The sequence below is a fragment of the Myotis nattereri genome (genome assembly GCF_964212035.1).
Source record: "Myotis nattereri genome assembly, chromosome: 19".
Lineage (NCBI taxonomy): Eukaryota > Metazoa > Chordata > Mammalia > Chiroptera > Vespertilionidae > Myotis > Myotis nattereri.
Genome location: NC_138095.1, coordinates 1,547,848 through 1,572,355, shown reverse-complemented (window position 1 = coordinate 1,572,355; position 24,508 = coordinate 1,547,848). Strand labels below are relative to the sequence as shown.

Sequence of the window (24,508 nt, the reverse complement as noted above, 5' to 3'; positions counted from 1 at the left end):
CCGCTGGTCACCATCTTCAGGACAGTTGGTCCCCTCTTGCATCCACCATGGCCTGGAGCCACCCGCTCACCTGCTCCACCATCCCACCGAGGTCCCACTCTTGCCGGGGCCCACTGGAGCCGGCAGCTCCTCACTGCCACCCGCTGCCAGCACCACATCACCGATGCCTGCCATGTTCCATGCCACCCCCTGGTGGTCAGCACACGTCATAGTGAGCAGTCGAGGGGACAATTTGCATATTAGGCTTTTATTACATAGGAGGATTGAAAAGGAGGAGGAGAAAATGTGCCTATTTGCTTCATCACCCAGGAAGCTGGTGCGACGTTCAACATGAGAAACCACTCACTTAGATCTTTCATTAGAATCACAAAGATACTGAGCTTCTTCTTAGGTACCAATTTTATGTAAAACTTTTCCTTTCACTTTTCACTTGTTTCTGAGATTTCAGTTTTACTCACTCAGGGACTTAATCCTTGACATAAACCTGTTCATGGCATCATTGACCCACGCACTTCCTCTCGTACTGAGATCGCCAGAACTGATACTTCTGCAAGAAGGCTACGCGCTAAACCACTCCGCGGTTTGCAGCGCAACACAAAGAATGTGGAGAGGGACTGACTGATCTCCCCACTGGAGATCGTCTAAGGAGGACTTCTCACTGGCAGGTATGCTTTTGGTTTGAGGTCATTTTGAAGCAGACACGGGAATGAGTTAAATCCTTCAGCCTCCTGCACCAGTGTGATGTGCTTAAGTATCACATCTAAGAACAGTCACACCAACTCGGTGTTATTGTAGACTGTTTATTTTTCCTTGGCTCCATATTATTGTAGCTACTTTCTTTCTCCAGTTCAGGATTCAGTCAAGGATTACTCATTGCACTGGGCTTTACACCTCTTTAGTCTCTTAACCTAGAGCAAGCCTTAGTACCACTTTTAGCACTTTCCTTGATTTTGGAGACAAGAAAAGGAGGGAGAGAGAGAAAGATCGCATCAAAACATCCATGTGAGAGAGAAACATCGATCAGCTGCCTCCTGTATGCACCCTGACCAGAGATCGAACCCATGACCTGGGTATGTGCCCTCACCAGGAATCGAACCCGTCGCCTATTGGTGTACAGGACAACACTCCAACCCACGGAGCCACGCCAGCCAGGGCTGCACCACTTCTGAAGCAGGGTAATGACATGCAGCATTATATTTTAGGAGGATCTTCGTGAACCACACAGTTAAATACATTCACTGCCAGGGAAACAAATAAATCCCCAGTGTACTGATAGATGGTTTGATCTCAACTCAAAATAAGACATCTAGTTCCCACCGAGCTGGACCCATTTGTCAATGAGCTGCGTAAAACAAAAAGGAAGGTAGGGCTATCAAATCTGCAAAGGGAGCAAGGCTAGTCATACAGGTAATACAACGAACGCCAACCACAGTGAGAAGGGGTAAGAACACTGCTCCTTTATAACTCAGGGGCGGAGAACCCACGTGAGGGTGAGAAGAGGGTGAGGCGGCTCCCGGCAGCTCTCCCAGGAAGCGTAACCATGTCAACCGTTAGCCGCCGCCTCCTACACCCTGGAGCTGCAGCGCTGCCTCCAGGACTCAGGTCCAAACGTGCTCCTGGGTGGCCTTCCGGTGCCTTCTCTGGGCTCCCAGAGGGACCCTTTCCAAACCGGAAGCCGCCTGAGAGGAGAGCTGCATTGGTGCCAGTACAAGGGCTCTAGGAGCCGCTCATAGTACCATCACCCTGCCAGGCGCCCGGCACAGAATGGACACCAATTCCATCCCCACGACCGAGTCAGCACCTGTGTCTGGGTCTTTGGGGTCAGTGCACAGACACACGGGCTCCTGTGAGCGAGCAGGACGCCTGCCTGAGCCGGTCCCGGCAGCGAGCTGCGCAGGTGAGGAAGCGAACCCCCAACGGCCTCTGATTTACCAGTTCAGACACGTCCACATGAGCAAAACAAAGCGTCCACTTTTTGTCTCAATTTCCGTTCCCATTGACAAAGGTCACAGCCTCAGGGAAGAACCGCGGCAGAAGCTGAAACAAGTAATAGTCACTCCGGGTTATCCGTGCTCCCCAGGAAGGGACAGACACGGGCAATTTAAAGGAACAACACAAAACCCGCTTCACGCGGTGTCCCCACCGAACCCGAGTCCCTGATGGGACGCTGCTTCCTCCGAGGCCTGGCTCAGAAAGCTCCCTTCAAAGCAGGCCCTCCCTGCCCGGCCGGCAGGGCGCAGGGCTGGGCACCGACCTGTGAACCAGGAGGTCACGGCGCAATTCCTGGTCAGGGCACAGGCCCGGGTTGTGGGCTCCACCCTCAGTAGGGGGCGTGCAGGAGGCAGCCAATCCATGATTCTCATCTTTGATGTTTCTATCTCTCCCTCTCCCTTCTTCTCTGAAATCAATAAAATATTTTTAAAAAACACACATTCCCCTCACCTAGCCTCCTTCTCCATCCAGCTGGCTCAAAATGCAACAGACTCACAGCGGACACAGGAAGTTCCCAAACGGTGCCTCACTCTCCTTTGTACCCTTGGGACCTAGAACACCCGGTTCATTACAGATGTTAACAGATGCTGGGGTAACTGACCTGAGATCCTGCCGAACAGAATACGCCCCCGTTCCAGCTTGGGCCCTGACTACCGACCGTCGCAGTCACGGGATTCCATGTGCAAATGAATAAGGAACTGGACACGTAATTAAAAGGAATTGCCAAAAGGAGTCAGTTGGTGGTCAATGGAAAATTAATGAGACGGCCAATAAACGCTCCGAAACTCGGGAGCGAGCCGTGGCTGTGGAGGGGGCCCGGCTCGAGTCCTGGAGCCTCGGACGCCCCTGGCATCCAGGGCGGCCCAGCAGCCATCGCACACGCCTGGGAGGGCGATGTGTCTGAGGATGTGAACTGACTGCAGTGTTACCTCCTGCATCTCATCTGAGGAAGCTGCCAGCACGCAGCACCAGGGCAAAAGCAGAGCTGCGGGAGAAGCAAAACACTGTGAGCAACAGACCGAGTCAGTGCCAGGTGGCCACACAGAGTCGGGCCAAGTTCAGACTGATATTTGGGACACGTGCACTTATCAACAGATGCAAATCCCTACATCATACCCACTGACACTCCAAACGGCCTGTCCACACAGAACGATGCTACAGTGTCCGTGGTCCCCACAGCCCACAGCCAGTCATTTCTAAGTGTCCGGAGGCAGCGGGGCCCGGCCACAGGTTTTCCTGGTCACATCCAGCACCAGCTGGTGCCGCCAGGACCCTGCCCCTGAGCCCCAGCAGGAGGTGGGGACAGGAGTCTCATGACCACTCGGAGAAGCCAGCTTGCAAATGGAACCTGCAGAAGCTACACTCGGAAAACCAGGCACCAACCACGGTCTGCCGGCCACGGGAAGAATAAACGGATTCCTAGGAAGCCAGACTATGTCCCTACTCTGTTTCTCTCAGTCGCTGCCCAGCACCGCACACAGTAGGAACTCCTTCAGAGATGGGGAAACAGCCTACTGGTCACTGGACACGCTGCCTCACAGGATCAGAGCTGGCTGATGGGTGAGATGGGATCAATAAGGTAAACACATGGAGCTTCGTGTGGGAAGTGAGCTCTGGCTGCCTCATCTGAGCCAATGCCATCCGAACGTAGATACCAAGTGCAGTGCCCACGGCCTGGAACCATGCGGGCCACGCCAGGCACTGGGACCGGCTTCTCCCTGCTCCAAGGCCGGGCTGCTCGGCACACGTCAAATTCACCGCAGGGGAACCATCTGCTAAGATCCCTTCTGCAAACCATCTGCCCCTCTCAGTGCCGGCCCTGCTTCTGCAGCGTTCCTCCTGCCCTGAGCACAACGGCACCGACGCCCTCCATCGCTCCCAGGATTCACCGCGTGGTTCTCCTCACAGCAGGGAGCAGGGAGCCCGTTTCCCGATCTAATGCTAACAGATTCACTGTCCTAAGGGACAAAAGCAATCAAAGGACTGGTTTTGATAAAATCAGACTTCAGGAGGCAGAAGTTTCAAACTCCCGACATTGTCGCTTTTCCGAGCAACATGTTGAAAGGAGTGCAGACATAATTTAAAGACCCGAGTGCCAGTCTCCCTGTCGCTAACGAACGGGAGACGCTGGGCAAGTCCCTTTATGCTGCTGAGCTCGGTCTCCCCTCTGTAAGATGATGTGATTGATTACCCACTGTCCCCTCTAAAACCATTGGATGACAGCAAAAGTCAACTGGCTACCAATCTGCATGAACCCTGAAATCATCACTCACGTATCGTGGTTACTTATTGTTAGTGGCTGCACGAGTACACGTCTGTGTGTAACACACAGGGCAATGAAAACAATGCGACGAGCCGGCAGTTTATCGTTAAACCACGAGTGACTTGTATTTAAATGGAGCTGGACCTTCTCAAATCAATACAATTATCTCATTATTCCTCGTGGCGCCCAGGAGTTGGGAAGGGCAGGTGATCACTCCTATCACGTGGAAAGCGGAGCTCAGTGGGTTCTTCACATCACAATTGTGCTGTCACACCCAGGGCGGCAGAGGCAGGCCTGTTATCACCAGACTCGGATGCTCTGGGAGGACAGTGTGGGGTTAAAGGACAAGCTTCATCAGACACTTACTTCAGCTCATTGGTTTCCATGCCCTGGGCGATGGCCACGAGGATGCCGCCGTGGTCTCCCCAGGTGTAGTAGTGAGGGCCGGGCAGCGCCTGGAGGGAGAGGACAGCGCTGACACCACTGCGGGGAGTGACGGGCAGAATCGGCACACAACACACACGAGTATGTCACAGAGACACATGCATGTGCATGCACACATGTACACAGCACACATGCACACATGCGGAGGCACACACAGAGGCACACAAGTGTACATGCATACATACAGAGGCCACACACACGGAAGCACATAAGCACACACACAGAGGCACACAGGCACACACATGGAAGCACACAAGCACACATGTATGTTTACATGAAAGCACACAAGCACATATGCACACACACGAAAGCACACACAGAATAACACAAGTGTATATGCATACATATAGAGGCCACACACATGGAGACACACAGGCACACACATGGAAGACACAAGCACACATGTATACATACACAAAAGCACACACAGAATCACACAAGTGCACATGCATACATATAGAGGCCACACACACGGAGACACAACACACATGCACACACACATGGAGGCACACAAACGGAGACACACAGGCACACACACATGGAAGTACACAAGCACACATGCATACACATGAAAGCACACAGAAGCACACAAGTGCACATGCATACACACATGGAGGCACACAAGTGCACATGCACGTGCACACACACACCACACACACACACACACAGGCAGTGTCTGGGTGTCCAACCTATTGGCTAGAGGTGAGGTGTGTGACAGTTCTCTGTAACTGTGAAAAGCCAAGCAATGTGGGGCTTTATGACAATCTATATACTAGAGGCCCAGTGCACAAAATTCATGCACTGGGGGCGGCGGGGGGAGGGGGGGCGGTGTCCCTCAGCCCTGCCTGCGCCCTCTCACAGCCCGGGACCCCTCGCACCTTACCACCCACCTGCTCGCTGCTCCTTACTGCTTAGCTTGCTGCTCCTTAGCACTGCCCTGGAGGCGGGAGAGGTTCCTGCCACCACTGCTGCACTCGCCAGCCATGAGCCTGGCTTCTGGCTGAGCAGCGCTCCCCCTGTGGGAGCGCACTGACCCCCTGGGGGCAGCTCCTGCATTGAGCGTCTGCCCCCTGGTGGTCAGTGCGTGTCATAGCGACCAGTTGTTCTGCTGTTCTGTCAATTTGCATATTGGCCTTTTATTACATAGGATTGCATATCTAAACATGGAAGTGCACACAACATTCCCTATAAGCAGTGGCATGAGCGCAGGACCTATGCGTGAGCTCTTCTGAGAACCCCACCTACCTCCGGACATCACACTCAGCCTGCAGGAGGCGCTCTGACCGAGGCTTTGGCTGAGTTCTGGGGGCTGCCCTCCCTCCCTACCCCACGTGCAGCAGGGCCTCAGAAAGCTACCCCCCTCTCCCCCGGACGAAAGCAGAGGCACTCCCCTGGCCCTTGAGGCAGGCAGGCTGGTGAAGAACTTTCCTTTTACAAGTTTGGGGAGTCCCTAATGTCCAAGGACTAGAGAACTAGCTGTACCCTCCGAAGTGGTGTAGCCAGCGCCTGAGGACACACGTTAATTACACGAGCCTAAGGCGAAAGCCGTCTTCTTCACAGAATGGAAGGAAGCACCTGCAGGTCACAGCTCAGAGAGGAGGCTCCATTTCAACATGGATACACAAGAGCAATAAATCGTGAGGCTCCGGCCTGGCACCATGACGACTGTATGATCGTTTACTAATGATCAGCCGATATGTACTGAACACCCACACCTACCAGACGCTACCAGGCCCCAGGTACAAAAAAGTGAGCAGCCCTGGCTGGTTTGGCTCAGTGGATAGAGCATCGGCCTGTGGACTGAAGGGTCCCGGGTTCGATTCCGGTCAAGGGCACATTCCTGGGTTGTGGGCTCCATCCCCCGTGTGGGGGTGTGCAAGAGGCAGCCAATCAATGATTCTCTCTCATCATTGATGTTTCTCTCCCTTCCTCTCTGAAATCAATAAAAAAATATTTTTTAAAGTGAGCAAAATGGACATTGCCTTGTGCTCATGGAACTTATAACCTTAGAACATTTATTTCTTTAAGTCTGTTTTTGATTCAAAGTAGCATTTTTGCAGAATCACAAGCGCACACCACAAGGTGTGCATACAGATCAGTGCAGCGGACCCTGTGTGTGGCTCCAGGTGCTTCTCTGTTTATAATCATAGTTGAGATGGGTGCCTGCACCACAAGCATGTGCGTTCCTGAAATGCTGGCTCAGTGCACAAGCTCACACAAGACCCAAGGTGGCTGACCTCTCGCCACCGGGCGCCCGCACTGCTGGAGACGTATACGCTCATCTTGCTGGCCAAGTTCTTTCCCACCGAACCTGAAACACAAGAGGAACAATGACTTCTTATTCAAGAATTTGTCAGGTAATCAACACCTTGTCCAACTAGAAATTCTGAGTAGGATCCAGCAACTAAGAATGTCTTAAAACCACAGAACAGCAGTTGCTGCGGCAGAGGTGGGTGGCCACCATGCAGCTGGCTGCACGTGAGAGACGCTTACCCGGGAAGAACAGGCAGAGCACACTTACCGGTGGCAACAATGAGACCAGGAGCCGACTCCTTGGACAGGATGGGCATCCTCCGCAGCTGGAGGCTGAGCAGCTGGCTGAGCCGCTGGGCCAGGTGCAGGGAACAGCCCTGGGACAGCTACAAACACAAGTTCCAGGCTCTGTCAGCAAGTGGTGCGAAGCCTACGTCTCCCCCAGACACGGAAGCCTGTGAGTGGGCATTGCAGCCTGAGGCAGAGGAAGGGGCCAGGCCCAAAGGAAAGCAGTCCCAGCCGCTGGCCCCACACTGCACCGACGCCTCCCCTCAGAGAAAGAGAAAAGTGCTAAAAACTCCGCTGGGACTCAGCAAAACAGCAACCAGAAATCAGCATCAGCTCAAGGAGACGGAGAGCTACCGATCTCTCCACGGTCCCCAGGGATTCTCCATGTGAGTCCCGGGACACAGCACGAATCCAGGCCCAGAAGGAGCCACAGGAAACGTTTCAAGAATGCCACATCTGTACCAAGCACGTCTACAGGTGTTCACTGGAGACTTTGAGTTGTTCAAACTGACCTGCATCACTCAGGCTGCAGGTTGGTGCTGCAGGCAAGGCCTCTGTGTAGGGGCGTGCCTGACTCTCTTGGCCAGAAATGGCTTCAGACGTGTCCTGCACAGGCTCACTCTGTGGGTGCTTACGGACAGGTAACAACGGTGACCTGGTTTGCTAGATACTCCAGTTTTTTATACTAAAAGGATCGCTAACAAACACCCATCTGGCCAGCATCACAGTTTGGCAAGTGAAAACTATAGCAAATCGAGTTGGGTCCCAAAGAAATATCTGCCAACCTCTTCCACCTTTCTCCTTGTCTTTCACCACCTAACATCAGAAGGAGAAACTAAAAGCCGAGGAGCTGTCATACAGTCCATTTGTGCAGTGATCAGTCGATGACACAGGAAGCTGACTCTTAACAATGCCATTAATTCTACATAACCAGGCTCAGCCCCCGCCACAAGCTGAAAAACCCTGCCGCCACTCACATCTGACTCAGGCCCAGCTCAGAGATCTCGAAGACACTGCTGAGAAAATGAGGGTCTGCATGTACCGATGTGATGTGTTCAGTCAAGAGTTGGTGCAAATCAGAAGATAAATCAGGGAGTACATTTTCAAGCAAAACGTCCAAAGAAGTTTTCCCAAGAACCACAGATACTGTATATATTTAACCACAGACAAACAAAATTCAATAACCCAAAAGACCAAGTAAATGTCTCACTAAAATGTTATCGTTTCTCCAAAAATCAGTACTACTTGTTTTTATCTGCGTCCCTCTGTCCGCCTACTTCACACCCTGGTCCTGGATGTGCGATGAACACAGATATGTGGTGACTGGACAGAGCCAGGGACCATACCTGTTCTTTTGCGGGAAAAGAAAGGAGCTGTTTGGTATACAGGACTATTTAATGGGCCCAAATACTGCAGTTCAGTACCCTTAACTTTTCTGATGAAGCCACAGACAGATGAAATCAGACAATCCTAAATGATATGCAGAGAGGGATTTTAAAAGAAATTCTACAGAAATAGCTTCCGGTGGGAGAGGTTGACAGATGTCCTGGTGCGAAGCACAGTGGTGCCTCGGCCATGTCTGATAGCACGTATCGGCCAGAAGACATGCCAAGAGCACACTCGTCCTCAGAGCTCAGAGCAGAGCGAGTAGCAGTGCTGTGCAGAAACGGCAAAAGCAAAACCAAGATTTCATTTCATCCTTAAACACCCACAGGCACTTCATAATGGGCTGTGAGGACCCGCTGGCTCTCTCCCTGGAGTCACAGGCCCCCACTCCATTTCCTCACCTCCCTTCCATCACCTCCACTGCTGAGAACTCAGTTTCACAGAGATAGGATGTCACCCAGAGAAGTGCAGTGTGAGCAAAGGCGGAGACAGGAGCGCACAGGGGCCAGCAGCCAGCTGTCCAGGATCACAGAGCCTCCTAAGCTCACACTGTCCGCGGTGCCCTGTTGTCCACAGAGCACCTCAGTGTCCTCGTACAGAGTTTGGGAACTGTGCGTGGAGAACGACAGACAAAGCTGTGTATTAAAAAGCCAAATGAGATGAAAGCATCCGTACCTCGCAATCGATTTTTTCTCCGTATCCCGTGACGGCCGGGGCCTGGAGAAACTCCCAGGTGCCCCCTTTGTCAAAGGTGATGACTGATCTCATGTTCTCCTCCTTCATGGAGCCGTTCACCAGGGTGGCGATGAACACGCCCTGCAGCCCTTCCACGCGGTGGAAGTCAGCAAACGGCTCACTCGCAAAGTACCTACAGAGAACAGGAACAGCGGGGCCTGACGCGCTGCTTCTTAGTATGTTTCTATTGTAAAGAACATAAAGTGTAACCATGTTAAGTTGCACAATCCAGTCGCATTGGTAGCCTCTGGACTCCTTCTCTCATCCAATCTGTCAGCAAACCTATTAGCAAATGGTCAGAATGTAACCGTTCCTATTATCAGCACTGCCCTGGCCTGGTCACCCATGGCCACCTCCACTGGCCTGGTCACCCACGGCCACCTCCACTGGCCTGGTCACCCACGGCCGCCTCCACTGGCCTGGTCACCCACGGCCGCCTCCACTGGCTTGGTCACCCACGGCCGCCTCCACTGGCCTGGTCACCCACGGCCGCCTCCACTGGCCTGGTCACCCACGGCCGCCTCCACTGGCCTGGTCACCCACAACCACCTCCACTGGCCTGGTCACCCACAACCACCTCCACTGGCCTGGGTCTCTGCGGCATTTTCACAATGATTCTCTGGCTCGCACTCTCACCACCTCCACTGGTCTGATTTCCAGGCAGCATTGAGTTTGGCTTTTTTAAAGAGAAGTCACTTTAGCAGCAGACATGCTACAATGGAATTACTGAGATCAGCACGCCCCACTAAAGGGTGACATGCACATTCATGAAGGGTCCACATTCTTCTGTCATTCAAAATGTTTTCAAATAAAATTTTTAATTAAAAGTAAAATACGCCCTGACCAGTTTGACTCAGTGGCTAAAGCGCCGGCCTGTGGACTGAGGAGTCCCAGGTTCAATTCCGATTGGGGGCGTGTACCTTGGTTGCGGGCACGTCCCCAGTGGGGGGTGTGTAGGAGGCAGCTGATCGATGTTTCTCTCTCATCGATGTTCCTAACTCTCCATCCCTCTCCCTTCCTCTCTGTAAAAAAATCAATAAAACTTATTTTTTTTAAAAAAGTAAAATACAAGTTACATGGGTGATCACTTAAAATTATTTACAATACTGTCCACTTTTGTTGAATGCACTTTTCTTTATATAATGCAATTCACAATTTTTAAACGGTAAAGATAATGTCTGTCTTCTGTTCAAAACCCTGCATTCTACTAAGAAGGAAAAATTAAATGTCTTCCATCCCCTTTAAGGCCCTGCTCCCTCTGATCCTCTTGGATTCTCTCTCCCTCCTTCAGTTTGCGCCTCCCTGGCCTCCTCACTATTTCTAAAGTTAGTCACTGTTCCTGCTATTCCCTGTGGCCGCAGCTCAGTTCAGGTGTCTGCCTGGCTCCCTCCTCCTATAACTCAGGCACCTGCTAACGTGACCCTCCTGGAACCGACTTCCATGATCCTCGACATAAATGATACCGCGAGAACCTCTCCTGTTCGCCTGCACTCACCATGGCCAGGCACGTGACGTATCTGTTTATGTCCCGTCTTCTCCTAAGGAGGACGAAAGTTCCCGCACAGGGACCTCACTGCTGTCCTTAAAGCCGGGCTGGCTCTTGGCAGCAGCGTCCTTGCCTTGAATGAACTGCTGACTAAATGAGCCGCCAGCCTGGAGGGACAGTGGGCGGTGGGACGTGCCCTCTGACCCGGGGCCACAGCTTTAGAGCCCGACCTCCACGCAGACCAGTCATCAGCTTGGCCAGAGGACACTTCCCAAGAGCAGAGGGGGATCCTATCAGGGGGACAGCTCCCAGAAGTCTGGTTGTCACAGGACAAAGGTGGCACGCAGGAATCAGTGCCCCCGGCCACGGCACTGAGCCCCCAGCCCCAGGGCCTTCCGGAGCCCAGGAGCCCCGTTATTGCAGAACAATCAACTCACCGCGTGATTTACTGATAAAGAATCAATGACGTTAGTGTCCTTTCAGAGACAGAACAATACCTCACACAAAACCAGGCACCTGAACAAGAACCCTGAGTGAGAGGCGGACAGTGGCTCAGATACTAAATGTCGCCTACAGCAGCGGGGCTCAGCCAGGCAGCCACCAGAATCACCTGGGGACTCACACCCACACCAGTCCAACTGTCCTCTCTGGGACCTGGAGCCAGGAGTGGGGTTTTTGAAAACACCCCCAACTGAGTGAAAATGTGCAGCTGTTGCCGAAAACCAACGAGAGGCCAGTCCTGTGACTCTGAGCAGCGGGCCCCGTGGATCTGAGCAGCGGGCAGGATCGGGGTCCTTACCTGACCAGCGTGTCACTGCCGGCCCCAGCCGGGCTGTAGTAGAGCACGTTCTCCAGGGACAGGGAGAACCGCAGCCCCTCCGCCTCCGAGATGTACAAGTCAGTGCGGTTGTCACTGTGGCTGACACACACAAACACCTGGTCCTCGGAGGCGTCTGCAACGTAATACTCCTTGGGGACGAAAGGAAAGAATGATGAGCCACGCGGTCCTGGGCGCTCCCTCAGTGAGGGGAGCGGGTGGGATCTTCTCTCCCCCAAACTCCAGCCCTTTCTGAACCTGGACGTCTGTGCCTAACGCGGCAGGAACTTACATACGTGCCCCTGCCCTTCTTTTTCTGCATTTGAATATGTTGGCATCGTTCTCGGGCCAAAGTTACCAACTTAAAAACCAGCCTGCTGTGCTTGGTCAGACATTTAATTAAGTCACCACTAAGCCTTGGCAGGGCGATCTCGCAGCCTCCACGGGCCCCGGGGCGGCGTTCCCACCCTTGGCTAGAGCAATGACGCCCACAGAGCGTGACCGCGCCCCGAGCCCGGCACAGGGCTGCCTCCCCTCCCTCTGGAGACGGAGGCCGCTCGGCCACTGGAAGGGGGTTCTGACTGGAAAATGGGCCACGAACGCCATACGTGACCTAAAAACCTCTTTTAGTTAACGTCTCCCTTCTTCCCCGAAGACCTACCATCAGTACAGAACGCAATCTAGATGACCAAGAGCGTCCTTGCCTTTTTCTCCAAGGTGACCGCCGGCAGCTGAGCCCGCAGGAAGCAAAGCCCAGCAGTGCTTCTACCAGACACCCCGGAGCCCTGGCCTTCCACGCCGACGGCCAGTGTCAGGGCCTTCGGGGGCTGCTTCCCCTGCGGCCACTTCTCTGATGGCTCAGCCCACCTGACCTTTCCGAGCGACACCCATGGCCTCTGACTACATGTGCTCCCCCGTGGGCGTCTCAGCCTCTGCACCTGAAAGGCAGGAGCTGAACCTGACACCTTTTTGAACCCAGAGTGTGTAACCCAGCAGGGCCTTCGGTAAGCGCTGCTGTCCGGCACGGGCCCGGCCCCGGCCTCTGCCCTCGCCCCTCGCTGCCCTCTCCCACTTACAGCAAATGCAGGCTCGGGCTCAGCTGAACCTCCCTCGCTGGAGAAGAAACCCGACCCCCGCCCAGAGCATAACGGCTCTAGAGACCTTTCTGGAAAGTGACTCAAGGCGCCTGGTCAAATGTCCCAGACAGGACACCCACAGCACCCCGTCCTGGCCCTGCAGGGACAGTGACGCCTCCTCCCGGCCCTGAAGAACCCACTTACATTAATGGGATGTCTGGTGACAAACTGGGCTGCTCGCATGGGCTTCCGGCCAAAGGAGACCCAGAGCTGCACGGACGGCAGCTGCTGGCTGCCCGGGAGGTGCTGCCGAGGAAGAGGAGGACAATCAGTGGTGCTGCATCAGCCCCTCAAACTACGTGCAAAACAGGAGTCGGGCCCTAAATTCCACCGAGACGCTCAGCAGGGAGTGCGCCCCAGAGACGTGCTTCCTGCGGCGTCCGCTCAGCGTTCCCCCAGACGGGTCTGCAATGGAGCCCAGGCGCTCCCGGATGCGAGAGGAGGAGGACCACACTGTGATGTGAGACGTGGCTGGGGAAGGATGGAGCCCCCGCAGCTCAAGAGGAGAGGGGAGGGGAGGGGCCGTGGGACGAGGCTGACGGCGGGTGGGCAGAGCTTCCAGCCGAAACCACCACGGTGAGCGCACACGCACCAGGCGCACATTCTCCTCCACCCCAGGCCCCCTGCAGGTTATGAGGACACCTGACTCACAGGCTTGCACTGGTACCAAGAACGGGGGAATTTTCATTGATTCAATTAAAAGACTGAAAAGTCTTTTAATACTTCTCGTTGGTGAAGGTATTTTGCTAAAATATGGTGTTTGTTTTTGGGGTTTTTCTGGTAGAGTACAGAGTATTCCACGTGGTGCTGGCCACGTCACATTGTGTTTTCGATATGAAACCGTGGCTGGAACCACAACAATGTGTGTAAAACACTGGTTAAGAGGAGACCACTACATCTCCCGAGGCCGCTGTTTAACTACAAGACGAGAAGCGGAGTCGGACTGGGGCTGCTCTCTGGACGGGTTTAAATGGCCCCGGAACCCGGAAGCACTGCGCACACATTTTGTGCAGATGCACTCATCACTCTGCTAGGGAGGGGCCGCCCTTTGCAGGTTCTCAGTGATTCACGAACAGGACAGCAGCACAGGCGCTTTCTGTGCTTGTGCACTTCTGAGGGAGGCCCCTCCTCATGTGGCCATCACCACACGCGTGGCCAGCAGGCGCCCTGGAGGGCTGGGCTGGCTGCCTCCTCCTCGACGGCTCACTACTGCCCACTGTGGACCCCAGCTCCCCACAGAATACGGAGCACACCCGTGTCTCCTCACCGTGGCGAGCTGTGCTCCCAGCTGCCCAGTAAGTACCACGTGGAGAGCAAGCCGACAGACACCATGTCACGTCTGACTCTTCTGAGCAACACACACACGTATTCAAACCACCACTGACAAGTGTGGAAAGTCCTTTGTTTTAAAAAAGCCAGGGGCACCCTAAAAACCGTGTTAATAGTTTGTACTCAGTGTGGGACCAGTAGGAAATATGGACCTATTAAAAATGTAAAGTGTATCACCTGAATAAGAAAATAGTTCCCAGAAAAACATGTATAAATTCCAAAGTCCTACCAGCATGGCTCAGTGGTGAGTGTCGACCTATGAACCAGGAGGCCAAGGTTCAAGTCCCGGTCAGGGCACATGCCCAGGCTGCCGGCTGGAACCCCAGTGCAGGGCGTGCAGGAGGCAGCCCCGGTCAGGGCACATGCCCAGGCTGCCGGCTGGAACCCCAGTGCGGGGCGTGCAGGAGGCAGCGGATCAATGATTCCCTCTCATGTTTCTCTCTCTCTCTCCCTCTCCCTTCCTCTCTGAAATCAGTAACAATGTATTATTTAAAAAAAGAAAACATTTCTCAAGGCATGTGGTGGGGAAGCCCTCCTGCCTTTAGCCGCCCACATCCCCTCTCCTCATTCCAGCCTTACTCCCTGATTTCCCTGTTGGGGAGGCCTCTCTTCACCCAGAATCCCAAGGGCTTTGACCCGCTTCTGCCTGGCCAGCTGCCAATCACATGAATGAGAACCTGGAGGAAAGCATTGCATCTCACTTGCCCCTGAGGGTAACAGCGACAGGAAGCAGAGCAACCTCCCAGTTCCCAGGGGCCTCAGAGCCGAGGTCCCGGCCACTGGCTGCCATCAAGAAAGCGAGCTTATACCCCCAGGACACAGGCCAGCGCTCTTGGCTGGGCCTGTCCTCTCCCGGACACAGGACAGTTTAGTTGCAGCTTACAACTTGATACAGTTGCAAGGCAAGTCCTGCTAAATAATTAAGCTCTGTGAGATGAGCAAACTCTCCATTTCAGCATCTGGCTCCAACCCATCCAATCAAGGGGGAAATGCTCCCAAGGTCTGGGAGGGCAGCTACTTCCTCACAGCTGAAAGCTGAATTGCTGCCCTTCTTAGAGCTCTAACTCTCGCGGCCCCTGACTCACATTCTGTTAGCCACGTAACTGCACGTGGGCCCAAAACTCACAGAGGACTCCGCCGAACGCAGTGGTTCTCAACCTGGGCTGCACATTAGAGTCACCTGGGAAGCTTTTTAAAATCCTGATTTCTGGGCCTCATCCTCCGGAAATTCTGTTTCTTTGTTACTAATGTTGTGGCCCCACCCCGTCACAAAGAAACAGGACCACTGGAAAGAAGTCAGGCAGTGGAATGAAAGAAACGCCGCTGAGCTCCGCCCTCCTCCCCGAGTTCTTTTCATTGGGATTTCAAAGAAACATGTGTTTGTGGAGGACTCATGCAAAACCACCAGATCTCAGAGCTTCTCCACCGCTCGACCTCCGGGACCTCCCACACCCTCCGGGCATGTCCGTCTCTGCCAGCACTGTCCAGGCCAGCCCCCACCCGCTGACCACAGAACGCCAAGCCTCAGAGGGGACACTCCGGGCAGCTCATTCCTCAGCGCCTTCCACTCACCACCACCTTGGTGGCAAACATGTACTTGTCCCGCAGCTGGAAGTCTCTCACGGCCTCCAGGATCACCTCCTGGTTCTCCCGGGACTGGAAGAAGTCTGTGCTTCGGAAAACTGTGGAGTACCCGGAGGGCTCGTGCCTCTCCACGTAGATGGTGTTTGGCTTGTCGTAGGGATCAATCCCCCTGAAAGAAACAAGTGTCACCGCCTTTCCCAGTGTGTCCGGAGGCAGGCAGCCAGCCAGCCAGGACGCAGGCCACCACCCGCTGGGACCGCCCGTGCTGCCAGCACCCCCCTGGGCTGCTCTGGTCCCGTTCGCAGCGTGGGGAAAGGAAGAGCAAAGAGGGCGTGCTGGGATCCAGAAGGCCGGCTTGAGGCTGTCAGCACGTTTCTGGCCTCGGTGACAAACCCCGGCGGAGTGAAGGAGTTTGCCAGGATGCTGGGTTCTCGGGAGGATAACTCAGGAGGAACCCGCGCGGGGACCAGCCAGGCACATCCTTCCAAGGTCCCCCCGCCTCCTCCTGCTCAGGCCGCTGCTGCTGGTTCACCAGTGAGATGCGCGCCCTGCCCCGCGAGTCTCCCTCACAACTCTGCGCACACTGACCTTCAGAAACGGGGTGCATCTCTCACCCGTACTTCTGTCAGCTCTGCACCCCCCCGTAGGGAGGCCTTCCCACACCCTCACCTGCACCTCGCAGTCTCCCTCATCTTCCGGGGGCCAAGTTCAAGCCTCCCTTCTAGGAAGCCTTACCCCATGCTGGCTTCCCACTCCCAACCGGCACCGCGCCTCCCCGGCGTGCACCCCGTCTCCCCGACCGGCACCGCGTCTCCTCAGCGTGCACCCCGTCTCACCGACCGGCACCGCGCCTCCCCGGCGTGCACCCCGTCTCACCGACCGGCACCGCGCCTCCCCGGCACCGGATTTCAAGCGTTTTAACTCATTTTATATGCGTTCAAACGTAGGAAACTGCTTTGGCTGGATGGGCTCTGAAGCAGTCCCCGTACCTGACACGGCACTGCTTCTTGTATCATTCAACACTGAATGTACCAAGTTACAATGTATGGCGGTCCCTACACTGCAGCTCTCTGAGCTTCCAAGAGAGCACAAACGCCTTTCAAACCATGCCTTCTGTCTTTTTATCCCACAGCGCTCCCACCTGAATTGATCCTTGCTGCACTGCGTCTACAGGCCATAATCCCAGGGCTACTCCAAAAGGGGACCAGCAGAGGGAGATCAAACTGCCTTGGAGAAGCGCCCCTGCACTGTTGTTCCCCCAAATACAGCCCAAGCCGCAGCCCAGGGGACGGACCCGCCCCAGGCTCCTCACGCCCCGAGGCCAGGCCAACCCGCACCCGACAAAGGTGAGGAAGGCAGAGCTCACCCACAGGAGCCTGCGTTCCTCCCATGCACAGAGCTCGGATAATGAAGGTTAGGGCACCAAACGCGAAGCTTCAAGATGCACTGCCAAGAGCATATTCTAAGAAAAAGAGAATGGCCCTGGCCGGTGTGGCTCAGGGGATAGAGTGTCGGCCTGCGGACAGAAGGGTCCCGGGTTCGATTCCAGTCAAGGGCACGTACCTGGGTTGCAGGCTCCTTCCTGGCCCGGGCCCTGGTCTGCCTGGTCTGAGCTTGTGCAGGAGGCAACCAATCAATGTGTTTCTCTCACATCGATATTTCTGTCTGTCTCTCTTCTACTCTCCCTAAAAATCAATGGATGGCAAGGATTAACAGAAAAAGAAAAAGAAAAAAGAATGAAAGAATGAGGAAAGAATAAGGGAAGGGGGGAGGGAAGGAAGGGAAAGTTGGGGAGAAAGAGAGAAGGCGGTAAGAAGAGAAGAACGGAAGAGCCTCTTTGCACAGGGAAGACCTTTGGCCCCGTAACCGGGAGGGAAGAGTCGCTGGAGAAGCCGGGTTTGGGCCTAATGTGGGAGGCGCCGTGGTCACAGGCTCTGTGCAGTGAGGGGTGGCCTGCTCCCTTCTCTTCCACAATTAGAAGCACTGATTAAAGTACACCCTCTGCTCCAGGCGACATGCAAATGAGCTTGAGGCTGCGGGGTATTTTTAACAAGGCAGAGAGGAAGTCTGGGAACAGCTCACCTCTGCTGTTCAGACGGAGAAACAGAGCAGGTCAGTTCTGTAACCCCGTGGGGACCGCCCTTTCTGAGAGCCGCTCCCCCTAAGACAGCGGTTCTCAACCTGTGGGTCGCGACCCCTTTGGGGGTCAAATGAACCTTTCACAGGGGCCACTTAAGACCATCTGAAAATACACATATAATTACATATTGTTTTTGTGATTCATCACTGTGCTTTATGTTCAATTTGTAACAATGAAAATACATCCTGCATAGCAGATATTTACATTACGATTCATAACAGCAGCAAAATTACAGTTATGAAGTAGCAACGGAAATGATTTTATGGGTGGGGGGTCACCACAACATGAGGAGCTGTATTAAAGGGTCGCGGCATTAGGAAGGTTGAGAACCATGCCCTACAAGGTTGCGAGTTTGCGTTTTTGCAGTCCTGGCCTCCCCTTTCTTACGTTCACTCACACCTGCCTCCTCTTCTGTGTGCCCTCATCTGGAAATCCCATGCCTTGCTCTACTTCCCAGCAGTCACCAGCCTTGCCTGGCCTCACCGGCTCCCTGGGCCCCACTTACAGCCCTTCAGTGCTGCTCCCTGGGCATCCGGCCCCACCCACAGCTCCTCCCCTGTCCCGTCTACCAGCCTCCAGCTCTGGATAGCACACGGGGTAGGTTTCCGGCTCTCCTGCTGCTCCAAAGGCTGCCATTGCTCTCTGCGGGGTGAGATCACACTCGCACTTACTGTGGGGAACCCTAGGGGGGCCCCCAAATGGCCTGGGACGCCCTGACAACCTCACACACTTATCTAAACAGAGATGAGCCCGCCCTAAACTATCTGCATGTCACACTAATTCTCAGCACAAAGCATCCTTGTTTAGTAATCCAGCTGGTTTTCCCTCCTAGCACATGGTTCCCCGAACAAATGAAAGAGCTACTTGTCCCTGAAAGCACCAAAAGCTCTGCAGGCATTCCTTGATGGAGGGCGCACTCGGACCGGACCAGAGTAGGGCTGGAATCTCACTGAGGCTCCACAACCTCTGCCCAAGGAAAAGAACAACTGGCCGGAAACAGCCGCCCTCTCTGCCAAGGCAGCTCGAGGTGAGGTTCGCCGGGGCCCCATCTGCACTGGCCTCAAGCCCTAGGGGAGCAATGCAACTCAGAGACACTCCTCCTCACAGGCTCCCGGTGAAGAGGCACAGAGTACCGCCCCTCCCGCTGGGCCGCTACATCTAATGAAGATAAAACTAAAAGTGAAAAGACAGCCCTGGCCGGTTTGGCTCTGGATAGACTGATGGCCTGCGGACTGAAGGGTCCCAGGTTTGATTCCGGTCAAGGGCACATGCCCAGGTTGCAGGCTCAACCCCCAATGGGGGGCGTACAGGAGGCAGCTGATCAATGATTCTCTTTCATCGTTGATGTTTCTCTCTCTCTCCCCCTCTCCCTTCCTCTCTGAAATCTATAAAAATATATATTTTTTAAAAAGGAATGACAAACTGGAAAATATAAATACACACCATCTATCTCATATCACGAAGAACTAATCTCAAATATATCAAGAGCTCCTGGTAACCAGTAATAAAACAATGATGAATCCAATCGTCAAAGGGCAAATGGCAGAACAGACATGTCACCAAAAATATACAAAAATGAACCTAAAGAGTAAAAGAGGTCCCAAATCATTCACAACCAGAAAAGTGCAAATGGAAACTACACTGAGATAGTATTTCTTTCCTAACACAGAGGCTTGGAGAGACGCACAGTTCTACGCTGCTGAAATTTGCGTCTTTCTGTAGAAAATTTGGCAATCTCCACGAAAGTTATAATTTCAAAGCTTCATTCACTGGGGATATATCAATGCACAAAACTGACAAAAGCCCCTGTCCTCGTGTAGCTTTTATTCTACTAAAGAGAGAAAGACAGATAATAAGAGTGACAGCTCTAAGTGCTGTGCAAAGAACCCTCAGGTACTGCAGCCTGGGAACCAGGAGAGCAGCTGCCATTGCCATGGGCCCTGGGGACAGACCTCCTGGGGGCGTGTGTTCCAGCCGCCCTGGCTGAGGTCAGGGAGTAAGCAGTGACCGAGCTTCAGCGAGAGCTGAAGAGAATAACAGGTGCCACGCGAGTGGCAGGGGCGTGCCTGGCATCTGCCTGAGAGAAACGAGGACGGCACGAGGGCTCGAAGCAGAGGAACAGGACCCGAGGGTTCACAGGATGGGCCCGTCTCTGTGCTGAGCACTCGCTGAGGGGCCGCAGGGAGCCGGCGGCCATCCGAGGAGCCGGCAGGGAGCAGGAAATCCCGGCCACACACTGAAGGGGGCGCCCTCGGGACTCCTGGTAGGCGGAATGGGAAGTAGGAAAGAAACTTGGATTCAGTGATGACTCAGTTTTGGGGCTGAGCAACTAGACACTGAAATGGGGAGGATCATGGCTGGATCGGATCTTGAGGGGAAGATCGAGAGTGTATTGGAGAGATACCAAGCTTGCTGTGTGTGATCCGGTTCGTGCCCCCTGGGAATCCGTCCTACATATCCGCCTGCACATATATTCAAGAGTATATACAACGTGCCCGGCCAGCATGGCTCAGTGGTTGAGGTCAACCTATGAACCAGGAGGTTGCGGTTCAATTATTGGTCAGAGCATGTGCCCAGGTTGTGGGCTCGATCACTGGGGGGAGAGAGGGGGGCATGTAGGAGGCAGCCAATCAATGATTCTCTCTCATCATTGATATTTCTCTCTCTCCCTTTCCCTTCCTCTTTGAAATCAATAAATATATCTATTTTTGATCCAATGACCCTGTAACAGAAAAAGATCAGAAGCAACTAGGACTACAAACAACTGTACTTTTAAAAGCCTGTTGATTTCACCTTCCTTCTCAGCAACCAACAAAGGCTTCCATCGTTTTCAGAATCAGTCCAAATTCCTCTCCCATCTTTACCCAACACACGGCCCCAAAATAAAACTCAGCATTTTACACCCCAGCACCGCATCATCTTGTCTACACTCTGGCCATTCTGTTCCTGCACCCCCACAGTGCACCCCACCTGCTGCATGCAGCCAGTGCTGTCCACGAGCGCCCATCTGCAAAGAACAGGCCCCTCCTCCACCGTCTCATGCCATGCCCGCAATTCCTGAGCTTCTTAACGGGTGTTAGGTGCAAAAATGGTCTTTCCACCCTGGCCAGGGGCTCTGGTTAGAGCGTCATCCCAGGTTCGATCCATGTCAGGCACATACAAGAATCAACCAATCAATGCATGAAAAAGTGGGACAACAAATAGATGTTTCTTTCTGTCTCTCTAAAATCAATAATTTTCTTGTTTTTAAAAAAATCTTTCCGTATCTCCTAAACTACAATCTCCTTAACAAGTTTATCCATGAATTAGTCAACTTCACACACCCTAAAGCAGTGATGGCAAACCTATGACACGGGTGTCAGAGGTGACATGCGAACTCATTTTTTTGGTTGATTTTTCAAAAATATAAATCTTTGTTTTACTATGGTTGCAAAGATCAAAAAATTTCTATATGTGACAGGGCGCCAGAGTTAAGTTAGGGTTTTTCAAAATGCTGCCACGCCGAGCTCAAAAGGTTCGCCATCACTGCCCGAAAGCACATTTAGCATGTTTTACATTCAGTGGACATTCAAAAAACTGTTATGAATAAACAAATGAATTGATCTTATATAGAGAAAATTCCCCACTTCTGATGCGATGCTCTAAAAATGAATGTCTTCAGAAACCTCTCCACCCGAAAGAGCACTAAGATCCCCACGCTCCCTGGTGGACTGAGGACGCAGGAGCCAAAGCCTCAAGAAGCCTCCGCTCTCAACTCCCACCGCCTGCTACACTTCCCCGTATAAAGAATGCACCGCCTGCCACACTCCCCGTCTGGAGAATGCACCGCCTGCCACACTCCCCGTCTGGAGAATGCACCTCCTGCCACACTCCCCCATCTGGAGAATGCACCACCTGCCACACTCCCCCATCTGGAAAATGCAACACCTGCCACACTCCCCATCTGGAGAATGCACCGCCTGCCACACTCCCCGTCTGGAGAATGCACCGCCTGCCACACTCCCCCATCTGGAGAATGCACCGCCTGCCACACTCCCCCATCTGGAAAATGCAACACCTGCCACACTCCCCATCTGGAGAATGCACCACCTGCCACACTCCCCCATCTGGAAAATGCAACACCTGCCACACTCCCCGTCTGGAGAATGCACCACCTGCCACACTCCCCCATCTGGAAAATGCAACACCTGCCACACTCCCCATCTGGAGAATGCACCGCCTGACACACTCCCCGTCTGGAGAATGCACCACCTGCCACACTCCCCGTCTGGAGAATGCACCGCCTGCCACACTCCCCGTCTGGAGAATGCACTGCCTGACACACTCCCCGTCTGGAGAATGCACCGCCTGCCACACTCCCCGTCTGGAGAATGCACCGCCTGCCACACTCCCCGTCTGGAAAATGCACCGCCTGCCACACTCCCCGTCTGGAGAATGCACTGCCTGACACACTCCCCGTCTGGAGAATGCATCGCCTGACACACTCCCCGTCTGGAGAATGCACCGCCTGACACACTCCCCGTCTGGAGAATGCCCTCCCCCCCTTGCTGCAGCTGAACTGGAAAAAGGAGATTATGGAATTCATTTTCTGAGCTGACAGGACTTACCAAGAAAAGGACTTCACATGCTCCTGAATCAGGATCCAGGTCTGGCCAAAATCGTCCGACTTCCACAGCTGCAAAGACCAAAGTGACAAGCGTGGCTGTGAGGGGAGAAGCGGCACAACCTGATGGCTCTACCAAACCCGCCAAAACCCGAACCCCGCCGCATAGGCTGGCGGCTGCCAAACCCACCGAAACCCGTCGTAGAGGCTGGGCTGCCAAACCCACCGAAAGCCGTCGTAGAGGCTGGCGGCTGCCAAACCCACCGAAACCCACCGTAGAGGCTGGCGGCTGCCAAACCCACCGAAAGCCGTCGTAGAGGCTGGCGGCTGCCAAACCCACCGAAACCCACCGTAGAGGCTGGCGGCTGCCAAACCCACCAAAACCCGCCGTAGAGGCTGGGGGCTGCCAAGCCCGCCGAAACCCACCGTAGAGGCTGGCGGCTGCCAAACCCACCGAAACCCGTCGTAGAGGCTGGGCTGCCAAACCCACCGAAAGCCGTCGTAGAGGCTGGCGGCTGCCAAACCCACCGAAACCCACCGTAGAGGCTGGCGGCTGCCAAACCCGCCGAAACCCGCCGCAGAGGCTGGGGGCTGCCAAACCCGCCGAAACCCGCCGCAGAGGCTGGGGGCTGCCAACCCACCGAAACCCGCCGCAGAGGCTGGGGGCTGCCAAACCCACCGAAACCCGCCGCAGAGGCTGGGCTGCCAAACCCACCGAAACCCGCCGCAGAGGCTGGGGGCTGCGAGGACAGGACGGCACCACGGCCGGCCGGGGCCAGCGCGTCACTCCCAGGGAGACCAGCCCGGAGGGGAGCCCTCTGCCCCTCTGTGTCCCTCCATAGTGACTAAGGTCTCCACAGACACGGGAAGGAAATGATGGGACTTGTCTTCCATCTGTGGATTATCAGAAACTGTATTTCCTCAAGACTAGCCCTCAGATAATGGTAAAAACAAAAGGACGATGCTTGGCACTTCTCACCTGGGGAAGAGTCCTTAAAACTATACAACCAGCCCCAGCCGGTTTGGCTCAGTAAATACAGCATCAGCCTGCGGACCGAAGGGTCCCGGGTTCGATTCTGGTCAAGGGCATGTACCTCAATTGCAGGCTCCTCCCCGACCCAAGCCCTGGTCAGGGCACGTGCAGGAGGCCACCCATCGATGTGTTTCTTTCACATCGATGTTTCTCTGTCTTTCCCTCTCTCTTCCACTCTCTCTAAAAATCAATGGAAAAACATCCTCAGGTGAGGATTAAAATAAATAAAAATTTAAAAAAAACTATGCAACGGCCACAGCCGTGAAGGAGATGGAAAGGACGCTGGTCAGGTACAGGATGAGAAAGGACCAGAGGGTCGCTGAACACACAGGGAGGCTACGCTGTGAGCCAGTAACCCGCCAAAGCCCTCCCCCTCCCCAGGCACACCTGTGCCCCTCGGCCTGACCACCCTGCGGTGAGCAGCAGGAGCCCACAGACAGCAGTAACCCAACCACACTGGTGAGCTGGCCCTGCCCACACGGAGGCTCCCCCTATGCATGCGAAGGTAAACAGGTCACGTTTTGGCTAAACAACCTGCAAAGGAAAAGGAATGTTCCAAGCTTTCTCTGAGCAAAGTCATTCAAAACTTATCACAGATCCAATCCTGGATCTATGGAGTCCAGGATCTGCAGGTCTCCCAGGGTTATGCCAGGCCACTCATCTCAACTCGCCAGTGTCAGCCTTGAAATATAAGTGCCACTCAGCTCTCCTTCCCATCGCTCACCCTCTCGAATACGGATTGAGAGGAAACGCGCACATTTATGCAGTGCGTTGGCGCACACGCACCCCAAGAGAAGATGCGTGTCCGTGGTAAATTCAAGCACATGGCGGGCAGCAGCAGAGCGGAGGTAGAGGGAAGAAAAGGCACAGCGGAATGTGGCTGGCAGGCTCTGCAGGGCTGGCGCCAGGCTCCCCACTGCTCTGAGGCTGGCAAAGGGTCCCGCCCGCCCTGAGGAGGGCATCAGACTTAAGGACTGGGGCCTGCCAGGGGCTAGGTGCGCCCTGGCTCAGGTGCATTC

General features: G+C 54.3%; 1 protein-coding gene across 1 annotated transcript in view; it reads right to left on the bottom strand.

Annotated features, from left to right (window-relative positions):
• Positions 1-24,508, bottom strand: part of SORL1 (sortilin related receptor 1) — a 152,796-nt gene that overhangs the window by 97,159 nt on the left and 31,129 nt on the right. Inside the window, exons 5-12 of the mRNA XM_081113349.1 lie at positions 22,461-22,528; positions 15,702-15,882; positions 12,945-13,046; positions 11,647-11,816; positions 9,302-9,494; positions 7,221-7,338; positions 6,937-7,010; positions 4,622-4,710 (exon numbers count right to left, since the gene is read on the bottom strand). Of these exons, the coding sequence (XP_080969475.1) occupies positions 4,622-4,710; positions 6,937-7,010; positions 7,221-7,338; positions 9,302-9,494; positions 11,647-11,816; positions 12,945-13,046; positions 15,702-15,882; positions 22,461-22,528 (995 nt within the window). The remainder of the gene's footprint in view (positions 1-4,621; positions 4,711-6,936; positions 7,011-7,220; positions 7,339-9,301; positions 9,495-11,646; positions 11,817-12,944; positions 13,047-15,701; positions 15,883-22,460; positions 22,529-24,508) is intronic.